The following is a 21,675-nucleotide window of genomic DNA, read 5'->3' as shown; positions in this document are numbered from 1 at the left end:
AATGCTGCAGACATCAGTAGTTTATTGTTTGTTTAGTCCAAACACATTCAAAATGGAAACTCAAAGAATACTTTTCCACCTGAAACAATTAACTAGATTCTACTAGCATATAATGCTTAACACATTACAGCAATAAAGATGGTAATCCATTGTCTTCTATACCTACTAAAGCCAAGATGGTAAAGCCAATTTGGTTGCAATAGTGTCATAAGGATAGAATATTACCATCAAAAAAAACAAAAACAAAACAAAACAAAAACAAAACAACAAAAATAAATCAAAAACAAAAACCAGCAAATACAGTAATGTCAATGAATATTTTTACTCTGGTTCACCTGAAAAGGGACAAAATGTTAAAAGTCCACAGTACTGCAGGTGAACAATCACCATGTAAACTTCTCCATGTGATGGTTTTAATGTTTTTTTTTTTTCATGGTATGTAAAGACTGAAGCGAATGGCTCTTACTCTAATTTTCTATTACACTTAACATTTGTCATTGCTTTTGGTGCAGAAAAGTTTTCATGGGTGCAGAGGCAATATCCTAGATTGGAAATTACATACATATTTAAAAAAGGGAAGGAGAAAGAAATAACAGAATAGAGGGAATCTGCTATAAAAAAAAACCCAAAACATGACAATAACCACTTACTTAAAAGTAGTTTGAATAAGGCTTCAAAAACTCAAAAGTAATGTTTCTGGTAAGAACTTCAAGTACTATACATCAGAAAGTGTTAAAAGTGTTCAAACAGGAAAAAAATCTTTAAGCACCCCCCCCAATGAAACTATGAGAAATCTGTGTCCCCCAAATATATGCAATAGTGCAAGACTTTTCCCCAAACATGGAAGACCTCTTTCAAGGGGGAAAAATGGAGAGATTTCACTTATATTGCCCAGTACATGAAAAACAAAATATGTGCATCATTTGCTAGTTTACTAAATAGCAAAACAGTTCCATAATTCAGAACCAGTTTGCTACTATGTCAAGTGCATTTTTTGTTTGTTTTTACTAAGAATGGAGAAGTCTTCCATGCTAACAAGCAGCTTTAAGTGGTCACACTTAATTTACCTCACTCCTAGCCTGAAACATCAGGAACTGTAATGTACCAAATGCTCCAAGCATAAAATTGGATATCCTTTGCCATAACTTGCGGTTTACTGGAACTTGCTATAAAGACAGACAATAATCCAGCAGCTACAAACTTTGCTCACAGAATTGTTTAGAGATTCATGTAAAATAAAAGATGTCGTCCCAGACTTAAATCAGAGCCACTCGGGTGCTGACATCAGTTCAAGAATTGTGCAAAATGAATGACAGTTCCCTGCCCCCCAAATAGAAAATGCAAACACTTAGGAGCTGCTGTTCTCTTCTCTGAAAATTGCAGTATCCTCACTTCAGGTTTACTTGCCGTTTATTGAATCTGACTGCTTTTAAAATGTCATAAAAAATGTACATCAAATTGATTGACTTTTCCAAGCATCTCTCAAGTGATACGCTTCAACGTTCACATTCATGCTAAGAGAAAAGTCAACAAGAGACTTACTCAAATGACTGACTTCCTCCTTCCCTCTCCCTCCCAAACACACACAAGACTCCCTCCCACAGAGAACACAAGTTGTTAACTGAAGAACAAGGTAAATAATATGCTAGTCAATTTTACTGATTTTAAAGATACTGCAATTTTTATACACTTCAATGATTTTCAACATTTTGCAGCTGTTTGGCTTGCAGCACAGCAATTCATACACTATACTGTACAAAATTACCAGCAAGACTGGAATGATGTATTAATAGAAGGCACCATCATGCTTATTACATTACCAGAGAACAAAAATACAGTAAAGACAATTTTCACTGTACACAGCTTAAAGAAAGGAGAAAGGGGAGGAGGCGGAGTGTGTTTCAGCAGCCAGCCATCCCCTGTACTGAAGAGGGGCAGGTAGAAAAATCTTAGATATGGAGCTACTAAATCTGGTCTAATATTCAAGACCATAGCATTTAAAGTTCTGATTTCTGTTATTTAGTTCATAACTAAATGATTTCCTTCTGGAATATACTTGTAGTCTTGTTAAGGTTTATGTGTACACACGCTGGTCACAGCAAGCAGATAAAATGCCCTCATCATTTCACAAACTATTCTCTACTGGAAAAAGAGATGAAAGGTTTTTCCCCTGTTGCCCTCCTGTTGCAGATGTCAATATTAATGAGTTCAGAGTACCCATTAGTGCATTTTGATGAGTGCATAACAAGTTTCTGTTGGGTTGTATTTTTGGGGGGGAGCCAAGAAAAAAGGCAAGATTCTCCAATTGCACAAATTGCACTATTTGTGTTTCCAACATTAACAGGCAGAAACATTAACACTTAAACAAAATGTGCAGCAGAGGATTTTTTTTTTTTGACTCAAAGGACCTGAATTCAGTTGGGCATGTCCTTATAAGTTCATTTTGTTGTAGATAGTTTAAGATACGGTCATTTCTCAGTCCTTAATTCTCCAAGTCTAGATTTATAAATTAACAATGTGAATCCTGTTGTGAAATTGGGGAAATAATGTCCACCTCAATTTAACTGATAACCAAAGATGCTTTTCACATCAAAGAAATGATCAAAAAGGCTGTGTCACATTCCAAAGCCAAAAAAAAAAATTAACAAGAATGCAAACACGATGATAATGTACCAACTGCCAAGACTTTGCCAACAGTGGAGCTTCAGCGACGCTGTCCTGTGAAGCGGCCTTCCATTTGCCCAGTTCCTCTTCCAGAGCCAAGTTTCTGTGCCATGCCACCTCTTGGAGGAGGTCCTCTTCCATCCCGGTCACGCATCATTCCACCGCCCACTATTCCACGTGGACCGCCAGGACCCTCGATCATTGCGCCTAATATCCCTGCATCATCACCACCACCTCTGGTTTCTCGCTCTCTTGCAGCTCTTGTTTTTTTCTCTTCCACATTTAAACGTACTTCCCCTCGAAACATAATTGGCTTTAAAAGGAGAAAAAATCATTTACATGGGCAGGTTAGACCCAATACAAATGTATTCCCTTACTTACAGAAGTAAAAAACCTAGGGGCACCTGGGTGGTCCAGTCGGTTAAGCCTCTGACTTTTGATCCTGGATCAGGTCATGATCTCACTATCCAGGAGTTCGAGCACCGCATCGGGCTCTGCGCTGATAGCGCTGAGCCTGCTTGGGATTCTCTGTCTCCCTCACTCTTTGCCCCTCCCCTGCTCACACGCATATGCACTCTCTCTCAAAATAACTTCAAAAAATAAATTAAATGATCCACATCTCAGACTTTAAAGCACTAACAAATCTTTATTCTTACATTAAAACCATTTCTAATAAACTACTTTTAGCTTTACCATTAAGAAAAGATGTTCTAAAACTGAGGGTTGATGGGGGGTGGGAGGGAGGGGAGGGTGGGTGATGGGTATTGAGGAGGGCACCTTTTGGGATGAGCACTGGGTGTTGTATGGAAACCAATTTGTCAATAAATTTCATATATATAAAAAAAAATAAATAAACTATTCAAACTAGAAAAAAAAAAGAAAAGATGTTCTATGGTTTTAAAATGCACCAAGTTAATGTACATACCATAGGCATAATAAAGTGTTGAACTATGTACGTCCTTTCACTTACTTTTGCAATTAAGATTCTCTGAACTGGTTCAGAGTCATCAAAAACCACAAAACCAAAGTTTGGAAGCTTTCCCCCAACACCCTTGGTATTGATGCGAAGTTCCACAACGTTTCCAAAACCTGTGAAAATATGTATTACACCAAGGGGATTAAACATTTTAATAGAATACTTTGTAGCTTTAAGTGTTGAGGAGAAATAACCTTAATCTACTTGAACCATTTCAAATAAGGTGCAAGCTGCTACACCCAGTGACAACTAAAGTACATTCACTCATACACATAAAGATGCTAACTAGTCTGACCGCTTGTTCCATTACCCTTCTGAATTGGTCCTTTCAAAAGGAAAGTTACCTGCATAGCTTCACAAAGACAAGGACATTTTCTATTTCTGACTTATATTTGCCAAAGAACCCTATCCCCAAATTAAGAGCTGAATCAGCTCTTTCTTCTAACCTCTATCACTAGGCCAGTCAACACTCAGTAGTCACAGGGAAACATCTAATATAACCTTCTACTCACTTCTGACCAATTAAAGTGATTGGTACCTAGAGATACACACAGTATATAGAGAGATAACAAGTTTTTTTTTTTTTTAAAGTCCTAATTATATTATGAAAAAGCTCTATTCCCCCCTGCTCAATTTTACAATAAAGCAAATAACTACTCACTCATGAAGAACTCTTTCAGTTCATTTTCATCAATATCATGTGGCAAGTACCAACAAAAAGTTGATGACTGTCTGGATAGCGAATTATTCTACGGTTGTCAGATTCATTCTGTTCAATATCTCCTCTGCCTGAGAAAAGGAATAGGACAGACATTAAAGTTTATAATATATAACAACCAGTTCAAAGCAATGAATGTATAAAAGATATTCCTGTTTTAGTTTAATAAGATAGTGAGCTCCTTGAACAGAGGTGGAAGTGCCTATTATTAGTAGGTTAGTTAGAAAACAACATGACACTAAGTATAAAGTGAGGGTATTGACTAGATTGCTAAAATTCCTTCTTCTAGATCTAGTGGTCTGATTATATGAAAGTCCAACATTAGTACAAGTATTCCTCCTTAACCAAATTCTTGCCATCATCCAAGAACCAAACAAAGTTCAGAGAGTGAGATATATTTGTTCTAAGTATTGTTTAGCATTTTGAGATTTACAAATTATCTTTGGTTGTATAAAATTATAGCCAAATCAGTAAATTTAATACTAACAATATTTCATTTAAATAGGCTATATATTTTAACGTGCTCAAATTTATACAAAAAATTTTTATTTGATCCTCTCAATAACACAAAACACAATGAGGCATATAAAAAAGGCATCACACAAGAAAAATTTGTGTAGTAACTAAATGGCATAAGAGAAGCTCATAATTTAAGACTCTCACCCAAGATCATAAGCTCAAGCAATAGCAAAACTAGGACAAACCCCAGTTCCCATGACTTCTGGTTTATTAACGGATCACTTTATTTTTTACTTTTGTGGGAAAAATTACATAGGCTATTGACGGATACGATCTCCCACCTCCTCCCAAAAGCAATCTAAACATACTTAAAGAATTCAAATAGAGGTGCTACGTATATTAGCTAACAATGGAACAAGTCAAAAATCATGGCAACTTACTTAATACCTAAGACAATCAAAATAAGAAGAATCGGGGTTGTGCGTATTGTTATCTGTGAAGAGATAAGAGTGCTAAGTAGAGAGTAGGTTATTGGCAGCTCGGTTTGAATTCTTAGAACCAGTGACAATAACCAAATAAAATCTGTCTCAAAATTTTTACACTTTCAAAATACATGTCTCCATCACATGTCACTACTCCTCCCCTGAAAGTCAGTTGTTCTACCCCAGCCTGTACCTTTAGCAAGTTAAATCTTTGAGAAATTGGTATTAAAAGGAACTGCATGTAAAACCCATTATAGTTCTTTAAGTTCAGTCTTTTCCAACTTTCCACTGCTAATGCTGAAGGCCACAGAGGGGCTGACTCACCTGGTCTTGGTCCTCTAGGAGGGAAACCGGGTCGTTCTCGAGGTCGTTGTTCACGCACCCGAGGTGGCTGAGACTGAACTTCTGGTTAGCTTCAACTCTTGGCTAAAATACAAGGAAAAAAATACATTATAAATAACTCATTCCACAGGGGATAAACAACTAAAGCAACTACCAGCAAGTCATCAGCAGACATAATGGTCCTTTTAAGCTCAGAATAGTTTTAACACAGTGTCCTATGTATGTGAGGAATAGTTGTTACAAAGATATATCTGTACCAATCTAGGACTGTAGGGTAGGTTTTTTTCCCATTCAGGATTACAGAACTCAAAATAAGCTGCTTTTACAACCACGTTTTTTTCAATAACTTTACATCCACATTGAGACAGCATTAAAGGTACTGCTACAAAAATCACAAAATGCAAGATGAGCCACTCCATGTAAATGCATATGCAAATAAAAAATCAACTTATTCTAGACAAAAATTATGACACACACTAATTATCTAGTTTGCTGCCCCTCAAATGTTACCAGTGCTTAGCCAATGTTCTAAACTCCACCCACAAACCTTAAAAGTATTTAGATAGTTCAAATTATATAGTTTAGCTTATTCTAAGCAACTAACAAATACTACCTGTAAGTTAAAATTAAATAAACAAGACATAACATGTGTAAAGCACCTCAGAATCAAGGGAGTCCTTCACCACCCTACTGTTCTTCCATATAGGAAAGGAATGCAAGACCCCAACAATTTCTTTAACTGCACCCGTGGGAGGGGAGGCTCAGGCAGGGAGTAACAGAACTTTTTAAGATGCCTTCCAAAAATTTCTGCCAACTGCCAAAAATTACACACATATAATTAAAATAACTATTTTAAAACAAAGGAACATCTGCTATTACCTTTTCCTTAATACAGTGGCATTTTCAGTATTCCCAAACTCTTCAGGCCATCCACTGCCCAAATATTTATGGTCCCAAGGAAGAGATAAAACATATGCACCTTCAAAGAGTGCCGAAAACACTCAGCAGGATATGAAGAAAATGTCCTCCAAGTCAGAAAACTAGTGATTTCAGTCATGTTTTTATGACTGATCATCTCTGAGGACCCCAGTCCAGCCAGTGTCCTCAAATTCTTTCATCACTTATATAACTGATTATTATTATAACTTGCAAGGTCAAATTCTAATACAGAAAGTTATAAAGAGTTACGCTTCTTTCAAAAGTGACGATTTACTGTAAATGACTTCACCCTCTGTAATCAAAAGGTACAACAGTAGTTTTTAACAGATGTGTGTATCTCTTCCCAAACTTTTTTCCATGAAGATTTCCCATTTCCCTCAAGATGAGTTGCTCTCCCCAGGGCACCTAGGTGGTTCAGTCGGTTAAGCATCCGACTTGATTTTGGCTCAGGTCATAGCATGGTTTGTGAGTTCAAACCCCATGCTGGGCTCTGTGCTGCTTGAGAATTATCTGTCTCCCTCTCTCTCTGCCCTTCCCAGGCTTGTACTCCCTTTCTCAAAAATAATGTTAATAAAAAAAAAAAAAAAAAAAAAGATGAGTTGCTTCCCATGTTCTAGGATTTTGCTATTTTAAAAATAATTTCAACTCTCTTCAGTTTTCTCAATTATTTACATGTATTTATTCCTATAAGGACTGTATCCTAATTCATTTCTACATCACCCAAAACCAAGCACAGTGATGTTAGGCACAGATGTTCAATAACTATTGGTTCATTTAGAATTAAATTACATTTTTAGTTTTCCAGCATGTAGGAGAATGTTCTATGTCTGACAAGGGGACCTATGTTATAGCCCTGAAACCACTGTGATCTGTATTTGCAGTTTAACACTATATGGTAATTTGACCCAAAATGTGATGCCTGAGAAAGGCAGTTATGTAAAGTTTCACTAAAGGGGGCCTAAAAGTGCCAACAATTAAAGACAGACAAACTCAAGTTTGATGAAGCTAGTATCCTTGGGAAATTAATAACAATAGCAAATGTACCTTTCAATTTAAAATTCTCAGAAAAACCTGACTCACTGAAAGCAAATGTTATCAAAGAACTTAAGAGGTGCCCTAACTGACCTGATTTACATTCTTTTCCAAATTAATTACCAAAAACAAAAATAACTACACATACCAAAATAGACAAGTTCTTCATTATCCTTTAAGGATTTAAAATTAAAAACAAATTTAAATAATTTACAACATCTTTTCAATAGTTCATAGTGACTCAGCAACGTGTCAGTAGATATTTGATGATGCCAGTGTGAAAAAATATGTAGACCAGTATTCCTTTCAACAATTCATATATGTCAACTAAGCCAGCTGTGAATTCATAATTATTCAGGCTCAATTTCATGATTAAAACGATTTACTCTGAATGAGATAAAATGGCTAACATACCACATACTATACTTTAGAGCCTCAAAATTAATTCCATATAACCAGAATGTGTGCTCAGGTGACAAATCTCACAAATGAAAGTCAAACAGAATATAAAATAAAAATGGAACCATCAAATCAACAACAGCAGGTAAAACCACTACTAAGTCCTTCAACTGAACATAAGCTAGTTAGATAAAGTTAGATAAACTAGTGAATTTCTAGACAAAGCCTTTTTACCATGAAATTAACTTACCTACTTCTAAATTAATTCCTACCAATACCCTAATATTAGATTTAATTCTTTTTATTAAACTGTGCTAAAAGTGATAAGGAAATGGATACTACACCAAAGTAATAAAATAAAATTGAAGGATTTATTAAATCTAGTGGAAAAATCATGAATCCATTCTAAATATAGCCTAAAAAGAGCAGAAAATTATTTTAAACAGAAGTTTAAATTGTACCTGTTTAAAAATGTGTTAATAAGGGGATGGGTTGGAAAATACCATCTAGTCTCCTACAACTAAAAAAAAAAAAACATTTTTCCCCCCTGGCCAAAAAGCTAGGATCTCATGTAATGTAATTCAGACATGCCTTAAATACAGTACTCTTCTTGATGAAAAATGGAGATACATTCCCTCCAATGGGCTAAAGAAACCTATAGGTTTACATGAGTCACAAAGGGACTCTGGTGTCCAACTACATAAATTCAAAGTCCAGCCCTATGCTATTTATACAGCTGTCTGACCTTAGGCTGAGGTACTCTGGGCCTCAATTTACTCATCTGAGAAACAGGAATAGTAACAGTAAGCACCCTTACAGGGTGACTGAGGATTAGATGAGAATGAATATAAAGTGCTTTGCACAATGCCTGGCACAAACTGAAGACATAATAAGCATTAGCTATTTTATTTCTTAACTGGAAGTTTAAAATAAATGTAGCCAACACTCAGAAGATGAAGTAACTATCCAAAGGATTTCAAATGCAAATCTGATAAGAAATCAAGAATTTCAAAAGAAAATTCAGAAGTCACTCATCAGGTCTTCAGATGGGTTGAAAAGCACAACCAACACCTGACAAATTAGTTTTCTTCAGTAAGACACAATTCTGGTTTGTAATCTGCCATTATCCAACATTATCCAACATTTCCTGAATATGTTAACTGGAAAAAAAAAAAACAGGTACCTTGAAGCCATGTGCTCTATTATGTAGCTGACTGTGTGTACCCACACCATAAAGGCTGTCTTAGGATTACTAACTACTTTTTTCAAACCTCAAAGTTTCACTGTTTACAGCAAATAAGAGGTTAATGTACACTAACCATTTTAAATGTAATTTTCTAGTGGAATGAAGTCTGACGCAAAATGTAGGAAAAAGAATAGAATACCCATTATCTGTACTATAGAATTAACTAAATTCTAATTTAGTTTAAACTATACCTAATAAACACACCAGGTAGCCAGTGTCTTATTTTCAGTGTTCTGAAAGCTCTGAAATGGGTAAGATGACAAACAGATGAAAAGCAGAATACTGGAATGATCAGTTAAGTGAACACTACAGTCATAAGTTGGTACAGGCTTCAATTAAATGGAGTGAACCACTTACAGACTGAGAGTTTAGGCAGCGTAGTTTTTAAAGTTTTCTATTTTTTTAAAACAGTGATTTTTTTTTGTAACGCCATACTACTTTGTGCCTTTCCAGATTTCTTCCCTAAAACATTTTCACTAAATAAGATTTAAAACTTTAAAAGGAACATTTTTGTTATTTTAAGAAGCCTTTTAAATGACTCTATCTATCTATCTATCTATCTATCTATCTATCTATATTGGTAAAACCAACTTAGTGTGTATTTCACACCCAAACCCCAGATACTACCTATGCAGATGATGAATGGAGATTTGGCATTTATTTAAAGTGGGTGCACTGACATTTAATACAGTATTTTTGTATATTTAATCCATAATTTCTGATCGACTCATTTAAAGAAGTATAAAAGAGATAAGCAATTGGCAATGTAACAAGGATACAATCCAATGTGTTCACAGATCGGTTACCTGTGAGACTGGTGCTTTAACATGGGGTGGAATTCCAGAGGAAGAAACAGTACCACTAGGAGGCAGGTTTTTACTGGTCACTGAAGCCCAGGAGAAAGCCTGCAGGAAATGCAACAAACCTAGACTACTAATCATGGAAAACCACCAACATTCCTATAGGGAAACTCCCAAATATATACTTTCTTTTCATTTCTAAACTATTGTTCTATATCGGAGGACTCCTCAAAAGAAAGGCACACACACACATGCCAGTCTATGTGCCAGCTTTCAAAATCTCATTATGCAAGATTATCTGTTTTGTCTGAACTACTACATAAATCCACAAGCACGTTCCTATATGCTCTAAGGAGATGAGCAATGGCAAACAAAACCACTAACTACACATACTAGAAAAATAAGAACCTAATAGAACCAATTCCTTCCCCTTTTGGGGGAAGATAAGGTGTGATGGTGTTGAGGGGAAGGATAGGAAAGAAGAGAGTACTCACTGGAAACTTTAACAGACATTCACAAATTGAACAAGGAATCTCCTCCTCTCACTACCCAAATATACTTTAACCTTCTACTTTACAGAAAGATAAAAGATGTTTTAGGTAGGCTTAAATGATACACTATGGGTGTCACTCATCTTTCCAAGATCATTTAATTGGTGGTGTAAGGAAATTGCTCCCATTTAAACCGGAAATAACAGGTACCTCTTCTTTTAATAGGCCAACTTGTTTAAGTTGGGAAATTGCATGACTCCAGTTGCATTCGTGCATAGAGGATTTCTACAGAATGAAGAGCAACTCTCAGTTATATACATGGACTCAAATAATCTCATGTAAGAGACTAAACACTGCACACAGACAAGGATTAATTGTAAGTTTCGCTCTTAGGGATATTTTGAGGGGGGGTGGAATACAAAGAAATTTCCTCAGGATTACAAAAAACCCCACAGCTTTCATATACATAAAAAAAGCATGGTTTACTATATTAAACAATTTAACATAATAGAACAAAGGTCATGCTCCATTAATGTCACCAAATGTAAAAGTGTGATGTCACAGGCCTAAAGAGCTTCTTTGATCTAACCTTTGGTGGTTCCTGTGGCAGAGAAACAGGTTCAGCAGGAGGAGGAGAAGTAGACTTCTCCTCTAATTCTTCCAAGTTCTTCTCCTCCACTTGTGGCTTTAGTTCTTCAGTCTTTGTTTCCGATTCTGGCTCAGGTTCAGGTTCATGAGAGGACTCTTCCAAAGGTTCCTCTATGCCATTACTATAATCAAATAGTTTATTCATTTTTCAGTATGAAGGAAACAATCAGTTTGATTAAAATAAGATGTAGTATTTCTCTAATCTAATGTGCATAACTAGTAATAAACTGTTTTGAAGCAAAAATCCAGTAAGAACTAGAAGGTGGAAGGGAAGGCAGAAGAGAATGACAGTCTTGCACAGCATTTCTTTGATCCCGCTATTTTCAAATGGGAATACTTAATTACTAAAAATGTTTACTTCAATACTAACTATAAATAAACCCCATATTTATAAAAATAAAATGTTCTCTGTGTTGTCCCAAGTATTCTACATCATCAGTAAGTAATCACTGCTTTGGGCAAAACCATGTTCAATTTTCTATATAAATAAAACAACTTTTTCCAAACTTCTTGCATATATATACACACACACACACACACACACACACACACACACACACACTATATACTATATACGCATGGTACTAAAATCCTGGCTTGACAGGTAGCTTTATCAAGAATTTACTTCTAACAGTTAAGTCTAGAACAAAAACCACATTACAACTACATCATAATTTAGACCAAATTTGGCCATGCAAACACTATTCTTACGCCACAGGATGAGCTTCATAGTAACCACTATCAGCATTTTCTTGCACAGGTTCTGGGGATGGTTGCCTTTCTTCTTGTTCCTCTTCTACCTCATCTTCTGATTCTGACAATATATAATACACATCTTTTTAAGAGGCTCAACAAACAATTTTATATACATATTTTTAGTGTTTAAGGAAGTGATACAATGGTTTCAAAAATTGGCCTATTCCTTACTAAGGCATTCAATTGCAGTATTCCCTGTTCTCTTAAAAACCGAAAAGCAAGCAAGATGAAATTTGGTATACATTCTATTTTAAAAAAAGATCTAGGGGCAGGCACCTGGGTGGCTCGATCAGTTAAGTGTCTGACTCTTGATTTCAGCTCAGGTCATGATCTCACGGCTTCTGAGATCTAGCTCCGCATTGGGCTCTGCGATGACAGTGTGAAGCCTACTTGGGATTCTCTCTCTCCCACTCTCTCTGCCCCACCCCCCCCATGCTTACTCTCTCTTAAAATAAATAAACATTAAAAAATAAAATTAATTTTAAAAGATTAGTAAGAAAACGAAAGGTAGAAATAAATGACATTTAAGCCTTAACTGTTTGTTTCCTTTGTCACAGCTAATCAATAGTACAATAATAAGAAAAGGAAACAAACCGATACATATAAATGAAGGATCAAAAAAAGAATTGGGATAGCCAAAAAACTGACAGCCAACAAAGACACACTAAGTGGAAAAAAGCAACCTTTGAACCACCGTAACTGCATTTTTATAAAAAAAAGTATTGCTAAGGATAGGATCCAGCAAAATTCTGTAACAGGCACCAAACTCCTGTTTATAGAGAATAAGACTGAAATTTTTTTCACTTTCTATGTCTCATTTTTATATAATGAACATCTATTTCTTTTTAACAAAAAGGAGAAAGGGGGGTTTTGACTCAGTTACAATAGAGGCAAACTTCTGTAAGTTCTGCACTTTTCATGTCCTTAAAGAGCACTGATAGAATCTTTCTATCTTGAAAGTAACCTCACCTTCATCAAGCTCTGGTTCAGAATCACCAAATACTTCATCTTCATAACGAAACATATCATTGTGAACATAAAACTTATTTGGAACAGATCCCTACAGGAAAACAAAATTCAAATATTCCATTAAATACCAATATATTTGGCACTGCATAAAAAGAACAAATTGCAGGGGCGCCTGGGTGGCTCAGTCAGTTAAGCGTCCAACTTTAGCTCAGGTCACGATCTCACAGTTCGTGAGTTCGAGCCCTGCATCAGGATGTGTGCTGACAGCTCAGAGCCTGGAGCCTGCTTCCAATTCTGTGTCTCCCTCTCTCTCTGCCCCCTGCCCTGCTCACACTCTGTCTCTGTCTCTCAAAAAGTGAAAAAACATTAAAAAAAAAAAATTAAATAAAAATTACGTGGCATATGCGTTATCTATTTTAACACTACATAATTTAAAAAAAAAACTATAGAAATATAATATAGACTCAATGTGATTTTCCAAAATTGAACATGCTGTATTAATATAAAGTACACTTATAAAAGACCATTCAAATATTGGAACTCAAGAAATGGCTACTCAATAGAAGAGAACTAGGACTAATTAACAAATGAAACTTTTCCATTTTAACGTAACTTCTTAAAACAAGATACTTTTTGTATTATGTATATAATCTTAGTAATCTATTTATACATTTGTGTCAGCATGACTTTTACTTCTAAATAGGCAAAGTGAAAACAATCAAAAAATAAATAGCAAAGTGTATACACACCCACAAAGCTCAAATTATAGCTAACCCTAAACAACACAAGTTTGAACTGCACTCCAACTTACACATGACTTTTTGATAAACACAGTAATGTACTGTAAATGTATTTTCTCTCATGTAATACCATTTTCTTTTCTCTAGCATACTTTATTATACGACTACAGTATAGAATACATATGACATACAAAATATATGTTAATCAACTGTTTATACTATCAGTAAGGCTTCTGGTCAATGACAGGCTATTAGTAGAGTTTTTGAAAAGTCAAAAGTTATGTGTCGATTTTCAGCTGCGTGAAAGGTTGGTGCCCCTAACCCTGGCATTGCCCATGTTTATCAATGGGTCCAATACCAAGCTCTCCAACTTAGCTACATGCCTATCTAAATCTGTAAGAAGAAACTCGGAACACTTCAAGCAACTAATAACAATCAAAATCATACAAATGAAAATTAAGTGAAATGAAAACTTACTTCAGGAGCCAGGACAAAGGTCTGCATAAACTTCCGCTCTGGCTGTCCACTGTTAGATAGCAAACCCATGACCTGAACAACTACTCCATCACTCAAAGTTGCATGAGCATCCACATGACGAATTTTAGTATGACATTCACTGAAGTTCAGAGATAATACTTTGTGGTGTATATCCTTTAATAGGAGAAAAGACATACAAACTCTTATGATACTGCATTACTTAATACCACAGACTTTCACTGATTTCCTCACAACTCTAGAATATTAACTACTTAATCTTTCTGCCTCATACTTAATACTGCAGACATTCACTGATTTCCTCAGAACTCTAGAATATTAACTACTTAATCCTTCTGCCTCATTTGAATCCATTCCACCATGACACGCATTACTGCCAGACTGATGCTCCTAAACCACCATTTTCAACATGTCACAGCTCTCTAGAAGAGATCCTTATGGCTGCCTCCTATTAAGCAGTATTACAAGTTTTATATAGCTGTCTCCCACTGTTCTGTATTAAGTCTTTAGTCATGCACACAAACTATGTTAACTATTCCTTGACTTCAAAACTGGTTTTACTTTAGTGTGTGTTTTCTGGTGCCTTTTCTTCTACTTTCAATTTCCTGTTGTCTGGTAAGGCCAAATTCTGTATGTAATTCAGAGTCTAGCTAAAGTCCCACATCATCTACCAGGTCATAAGGTACATTTGGTTCTGTGCATCCCTGTAATAGAAGGCTTAGCCCATATTTTTATAAACTTAATACATTGTTCTCAACTGTTTCATGTATAAAATACATCAAGGATAGATAATAACCTATCTTCTCCTTGGTACCCAACCCAGTGTACTATCTTGTTTCAAACAAAATGGATATTTATAAGAACTGAAAGCACATTTAAAAACTATTGTAACATACATTCTAGTTACAACTAATGATCACTTTCAAGAAGACATCCATGGGCACAAAAAATCTAAAATGTGTATGAAATTGATACTTACATTTTGGCCATAAACAGCTTCCTGGGGCTTTCCACTAGCATCTACTCCACCATGAACATAGGAAGAATTCCTTCCATAAAACCTATAAGGCCAGTGATAATTGATTAGCATTCAAATCTAAGAGGCAGCAAAGTTCTGGTATAAAAGAGACATAGCTTGTATGTCTGGCTCCATCCCTCATTAGTTGTATAATCTTGATGAAGTCACTTACGGTCCTTAAGTTCAGTTTCCTTGGTCATCAAAAACAACAGTTAACTACTCCATAAGGCTGTTGTAAGGATTAAGTGATTAATGACAGAATTTTTAGTGTTCCTGGCACTCTGAATATACATGCAATCATTTGCTATTCTCATCTAATTCCTACCCAATCTTCTTAAATGAAAGAATGAGATATTCAAAATACATTCTAAATACTGATGCTGTAGTAAGTAACTGACCCAGTTTTCCCTTCAAATACAGTAACTCAGTTATCTAGATTTGTTTGGGAATCAGATGCTGTTTAACATTCTACTCAAAGTTCCAAATGATTACTAATTCCAAAGGCTTAGATTAAAACAGTTTAGTTAGATTTATAATAATTCAAACAATTCAGAGACCAAATAAGAAAATTTACATTTCATTATCTATTATATCATTAATATTTTATACTGCTCTTAAGTACGATAAACTAGTGTTTCTATGGCATTACCTAAAGCAATTAGAATATCCTTCTAAATTAAGATTATCAAACACAATGTTAATTCTTTCATAAAGAGAACTCAGCTCCTATTGTTAATGAAACATGTAAGACTTCCTGTATGCCAAACAAAGTTCTCTGATTGCCCTCACAACCTCATGAAATAAGTGCTCTTTTGTAAATGAGCAAACTGAGGTTCACAAGAGGTTAAATTAACTCTCCGAAGACTACACAAGTGGGGTAGTAGCTAAGACATGAAATGAAGCCAGACAGTCCCAGTCCCGCTCTATAGTCTATGCTTTTAACTACTACCTGTATTTTTAAGTTTACACTATTTTCTTGCAAACATGTAACTTCTGGCAAACTTTCTTGCAAACGTGAACTTCTATCATTTTTCTGGAGCACAATTTGGCTGTAGAGTGTATGTAAGAAATGTCTTAGAAATGATCATGCCTTTGATTTAACAATTCTACGTGTAGGAACTTATCTTAGTAACTAAAAAGGTGCACAAAGATACACGTGTAAGGATACTCACCAAAGTCTGTTAAAAAGTAAAAAATTATAAATACTTTTATTTGAAATGATAGAGAGCCTTAATGTCGCTACAAAAAAAGTTCCCTGTTTAATATCTACGTTATATAAACACTAAATTTCAGACAAGGAAAGGCCCTATTAAATCCATTCTCCCCTCCCCACTCTAAACTCCTTTATACACACTGTCAACAAAAATGTCTTTTATTTCTATAATTAGAAAAATGTACAGGTATTTATTTTTGGATTTTTTTTTTGAGGAAGGACATTAGTTATAGAAACAGGTCTTGAATAATGCAAGGCATATTTCAAAATCTAACTTTAGAATATCCTTAGAAGAGGACCTAGCTAAAAGAATCCAAGTCCTTTTAATAGCTTTTCCCACATGAAGTGGCAATGATTTATCCTTTAACTCATGTGGCTGGCACAACAAATACTTGCAAAGCCTAATCCACCTGCTAAAATACACAGGAAGAACAAAAATTATAAATACTACTTACAATATAAATCAATTTCATTCCAAATTCTAGAAAAATTCTAGAAAAAATAAGCTTACAGATGTCCAACTCTTGCCAAAATAGTAAACAAGGCTACTGTTGTTGTTTTACCAAGGAACAGTATTTTGCAGATCAGAAGAAATTTTCACCAGTCACTTAAATGATTCATTTTCTAACACTGCTATAAGAAACTTAAAAAGACAACTTACATCCATAATTTCAAACTGCAGATTAGAATCCATCAGTTGGTCAAGCCCAAGAAAAACACTCCACATTATACACATGTACATTTTATACAAATTATATAAATGTTGTATTTTATACAAAATACTCAAGAATATAATTGTGTATGTGTGTATGATGTGAAGCGTTTTTCTTTCTGCAGATTTCATTTTTAAAAAAATCGGTTTTAGCCATCAGGCAGTTGAAATATTGGATATGGTTTGCAAAGAAACAATCAGAACATGAGACAGGAAAGATGAAATATATGTAGTTCTACTCAAGAAAATAATCTAAATAAAAATACCAAATAATCCATTCAGAATTTACCTGTGTAAATATTCTGGAGCTTTATTCAGCAAAGTATAATATTGCCTCACAAACTCCCGCCCTACAAGCAGCGGACTGGGCTTCTCCATAACCATTTCTTTGCTGCACAATGTCAAATGCTAAGGGAGCAAACACAAAAATGATTAACTATTAAAAAGTCATGTTCATAAACTTTCAGGAAGGAAATTTTCTTAGCCATACAAATAGGAATAAAGAAAATTAATGCATTTGTTTAAAAGCAATTTATAACAACAAAATCATAACTTCCCAACAACTACTGGTAAATTCCAACATTCACAGTTCCTTCATCTCTATTCCTCCAGGGAGGGTGGGGGTGGGGAGCGTCACACAGTTCTTTCTCTTATTCCCAAGAGAGTACTATGCTGCCTCACACAATGAACACCATAACCAAGTCTTTCTGTCCACAGTACCTTTCTCTTTTTGGGGACTATAATCTATGTCCTTGGATTCCAATGGTTTATTTTTAAAAATCAGACAGGCACCAGTTAGGACCAGGAGATTACACTTATCATGGGAAACTATAGAAACTATGGTATCTTCTTTGTATTCTCTCTCCTTGGAATGATTTCACTGCCTTCAAAATGATAATGATTACCATAAAAAATAAGCAATAACCTGGGGCACCTGGGTGGCTCAGTCGGTTGGGCTGTCCAACTTTGGCTCAGGTCATGATCTCACAATTCGGGAGTCTGAACCCCAGATCGGGCCTCCTACTGTCAGCCTGTCAGTGCAGAGCCCACTTTGGATCCTCTGTCCTGTCCCTCCCCCACCCCTATCCCACTGATGCTCTCCCAAAAATAAATAAATATATTTAAAAATTTTTTTAAAAATCAGCAGACAATGTTTTACATTTGGCCTATGTCCAGTTATTTCTTCCCATTAACTAAGTAAGCATTTACTACATTGCCAGGTGCTATTAATAAAGGGGATACCTGATGAACAAGATTAAGATAGGGCTAAAGAAGTTTATAATCTACCAAAAAACCAAATAATCCAGAAACAGGAAAAAGACATGAATAGACACTTCTCCGAGAAAGACATCCAGATGGCCAACCGAAACACAGAAAAATGCTCAACATCACTCATCATCAGGGAAATACAAACCAAAACCACAATGAGATACCACCTCACACCCCTCAAAACAGCTAACATTAACAACTCAGGCAACAACAGATGTTGGTGAGGATTTGGAGAAAGAGGGTCTCTTTTGCATTGCTGGTGGGAATGCAAACTGGTGCAGCCACTCTGGAAGACAGTATGGAGGTTCCTCAAAAAATTAAAAAATAGAACTACCCTACGACCCAGCAACTGCACTACTAGGAATTTATCCATGGGATACAGGTGTGCTGTTTTGAAGGGGCACATGCACCCCAATGTTTACAGCAGCACTATCAACAATAGCCTAAGTATGGAAAGAGCCCAAATGTCCATCGATGGATGAATGGATAAAGATGTGGTGTATATATATACAATGGAGAATTACGTGGCAATCAAAAAGAATGAAATCTTGCCATTTGGAACTATGTGGATAGAACTAGAGGGTATTATGCTAAGCCAAATAAGTCAGAGAAAGACAAATATCATATGACTTCTCTCATATGAGGACTTTAAGACACAGAACAGATTAACATAAGGGAAGGGAAGGGAAGCAAAAATAATATAAGAACAGGGAGGGGGACAAAACATACGAGACTCTTAAATATGGAGAACAAACAGAGGGTTGCTGGAGGGGGGATGGGCTAAATGGGTAAGGGGCACTAAGGAATCTACTCCTGAAATCACTGTTGCACTATATGCTAATTTGGATGTAAATTAAAAAAATAAATAAAAATTTTAAAAATGAAAAAAAAAGTTTACAATCGTGAAATTTATGAAACAAAACAAAGAAGCAAAGGGAAAAAAATAAGAGAGACAAATCAAGAAACAGACTCTTGGGAGTGCCGGTTGGTAGAGCTGGAGACTCTTGATCTCAGGGTTATGAGTTTGAGCCGCACATCAGACATGGAGCCTACTTTAATAAGTAAATAAATAAATAAATGAGGGGCAGGGAGGAAGGGGAAAGAAAACAAACAAACAGACTCTTAATTATAGAGAACTGATGACTACCAGATGGGAAAGGGGTGGGGCGACAGGTACAGGGTGAGGTATAGAAGCACTGAATCAGTATATCATACACCTGAAATTAACGTAATAATGTAAAGTTTATAATCTGTCGTGGAATATAAACAAGGACATAGGGAACAGAATGGTTAGGCACTATGATAAAGTACTGTTAAGCTCAAATCTCAAAGGCCAGATCAAGAAAAACAAACACAATCAAGACAAGGGAGGGAGGGTTTGTGCTGACAGGGAGGGGGCTTAAAAAATTAAAAAGAAAACAAATAGAAAATAAAAATAGAAACACAGGCATTTACTTTTTTCATGTTTATTTCTGATAGAGAGAAAGAGAGAGAGGGAGAGAGAAAGGGAGACAGAGGATCTGAAGCAGGCTCTGCGCTGAGAGCACAGAGCCCAAGGTAGGACTCAAACTCACAAACCATTAGATGGTGACCTGGGTTGAGCCAAGGTTGAACACTTAACTGACTGAAATACCCAGGTGCCCAGAAATACAATCACTTAAAGTAAATGCCTTACAAGGTGCCTGGGTGGCTCAGTCAGTTGAGCATTTGACTCTTGAACCAGTTCAGGTCATGATATTGCAGTCTTGAGACTGAACTCCCAGTAGGGCTCTGTGATGAGTGTGGAGACTGCTTGAGATTCTCTCGCTCCCTCTCTCTCTCTGCCCTTCCCTCCTTTCCCCTCCCCTTCTCTCTCTCAAAATACATGAAACTTAAAAAAAAAAAAAATTACTTACATGATTATAGCCCCCAGAACAGTCAAAATTATAACATTAAAAATCAAAAAAGAGAAAAAAAGTAAGTTAAATATTACTTGTTTAAATATATATTTATAATTAAACATCCTTTCCTACTACACTTAAAAGTACTGGAAAAAATTCACAGTATCTATGTGTACCTACAGGGCACCTGGGATGAGTTTAAATTCCTGCTTAACAAATAAATCTCAATGTAGGTTTCCTTTAAACAAAAAATTTTACAGCCAAAAATAAGCTGCCATAATCATTACAACTGTGATAATGTTTTTAAATAAAAATCAGGTTATCAACCATAGCAGAGCCTATAGGAAGACTGTAGCTCTGTAGCTCCTGTGTGGCTCGGTCGGTTAAGTGTCTGACTTTGGCTCAGGTCATGATCTAGCAGTTTGTGGGTTTGAGCCCTGTGTCAAGTTCTGTGCTGACAGCTCAGAGCCTGGAGCCTGCTTCAGATTCTGTGTCTCCCTCTCTCTCTGCCCACCCCACCCCCCACTTGCGCTGTGTCTCTCTCAAAAATGAAAAAATTAAAAAATAAACATTAAAAAAAGTTTTAAAAAATGTAGCTCTATATAATCCCAGTGACTCCCAATTCAGGTTTCACATAATGCTCTCTCCTTTTACAACTGTCTTGAAATAGTAAACAACAAATCTGTTTAAATTTTTAAATAGCATCTTACTTGCTTTCAAAAATAGTGAATCCAAAAAAAGGAAAAAAAGTTAATTCACTGCTTCCAGTGGCAGGGTCTAGGGACAGGGCAGTGGCAAGAAGAAGCTAGAAGCAGCTTCTAAGCTGAAGCAGCTAGAAGAGGTAAAGTGAAGGCCATGGGGGAAGTAAAGGCCATGGGGGATGGCCACAGGAGGAATGGAGAAATCTAGCAAAAAGTAAGCAGTTTCTTCTGTCTCCATCAGGAGATGGTGATCCTTACTGCTGTTTAAAACATCTGCATTCTCTGCCATAAAATCTGTTGCCACCAATAGGTAGAAAGAAGTGTTGTGTTGGAGCCTTCCGTACATTCAAGAATAAACTTTGGAAAAAAAAGAAAAAAAGAAACAACATACAGTGGGGGCTCATCTCTTTATTTCTTGTTACTCAGCTATTTCTACCTTACTCTGAGGTCAGAGCAAACCCAACCTAGAATCCTGCCAGTCTGTTCTTCAGTCTTTTGTTCTCCCTTGAATTCTGTACCACTTACAAATAAACCAACTCATAAAAAAAAAAAAAAAAAAAGAGAGAGAGAGAGAGAGAGAGAAAAGAAAAAATTCACAAAGCAGAATCAGATACTGTCATTTCAGGTGCCATTAGTTTCCTCCAAAACCTAAAACTTCCAATAAGGATTAACAAACCCTAATGCATAAAAGAACTCTCATTTGCTATATATTTAAAGTAACAAAGC

General features: G+C 35.9%; 1 protein-coding gene across 1 annotated transcript in view; it reads right to left on the bottom strand.

Annotated features, from left to right (window-relative positions):
* G3BP2 (G3BP stress granule assembly factor 2) overlaps positions 1-21,675 on the bottom strand; it is a 34,865-nt gene continuing 13,190 nt past the window's right edge. Inside the window, 13 exon segments of the mRNA XM_030313662.1 lie at positions 1-2,977; positions 3,635-3,753; positions 4,302-4,349; positions 4,352-4,429; positions 5,624-5,710; positions 5,713-5,725; positions 10,064-10,162; positions 11,138-11,318; positions 11,908-12,010; positions 12,922-13,012; positions 14,139-14,312; positions 15,136-15,217; positions 17,389-17,507. Coding sequence (XP_030169522.1) covers positions 2,705-2,977; positions 3,635-3,753; positions 4,302-4,349; positions 4,352-4,429; positions 5,624-5,710; positions 5,713-5,725; positions 10,064-10,162; positions 11,138-11,318; positions 11,908-12,010; positions 12,922-13,012; positions 14,139-14,312; positions 15,136-15,217; positions 17,389-17,483 — 1,443 coding nt within the window. The 5' untranslated portion in view covers positions 17,484-17,507 and the 3' untranslated portion in view covers positions 1-2,704.

The sequence above is a fragment of the Lynx canadensis genome, chromosome B1, assembly GCF_007474595.2.
Source record: "Lynx canadensis isolate LIC74 chromosome B1, mLynCan4.pri.v2, whole genome shotgun sequence".
Classification (NCBI taxonomy): domain Eukaryota; kingdom Metazoa; phylum Chordata; class Mammalia; order Carnivora; family Felidae; genus Lynx; species Lynx canadensis.
The sequence above is the reverse complement of the archived record's forward strand: the minus strand, read 5'-3'. Positions and strand labels throughout refer to the sequence as shown.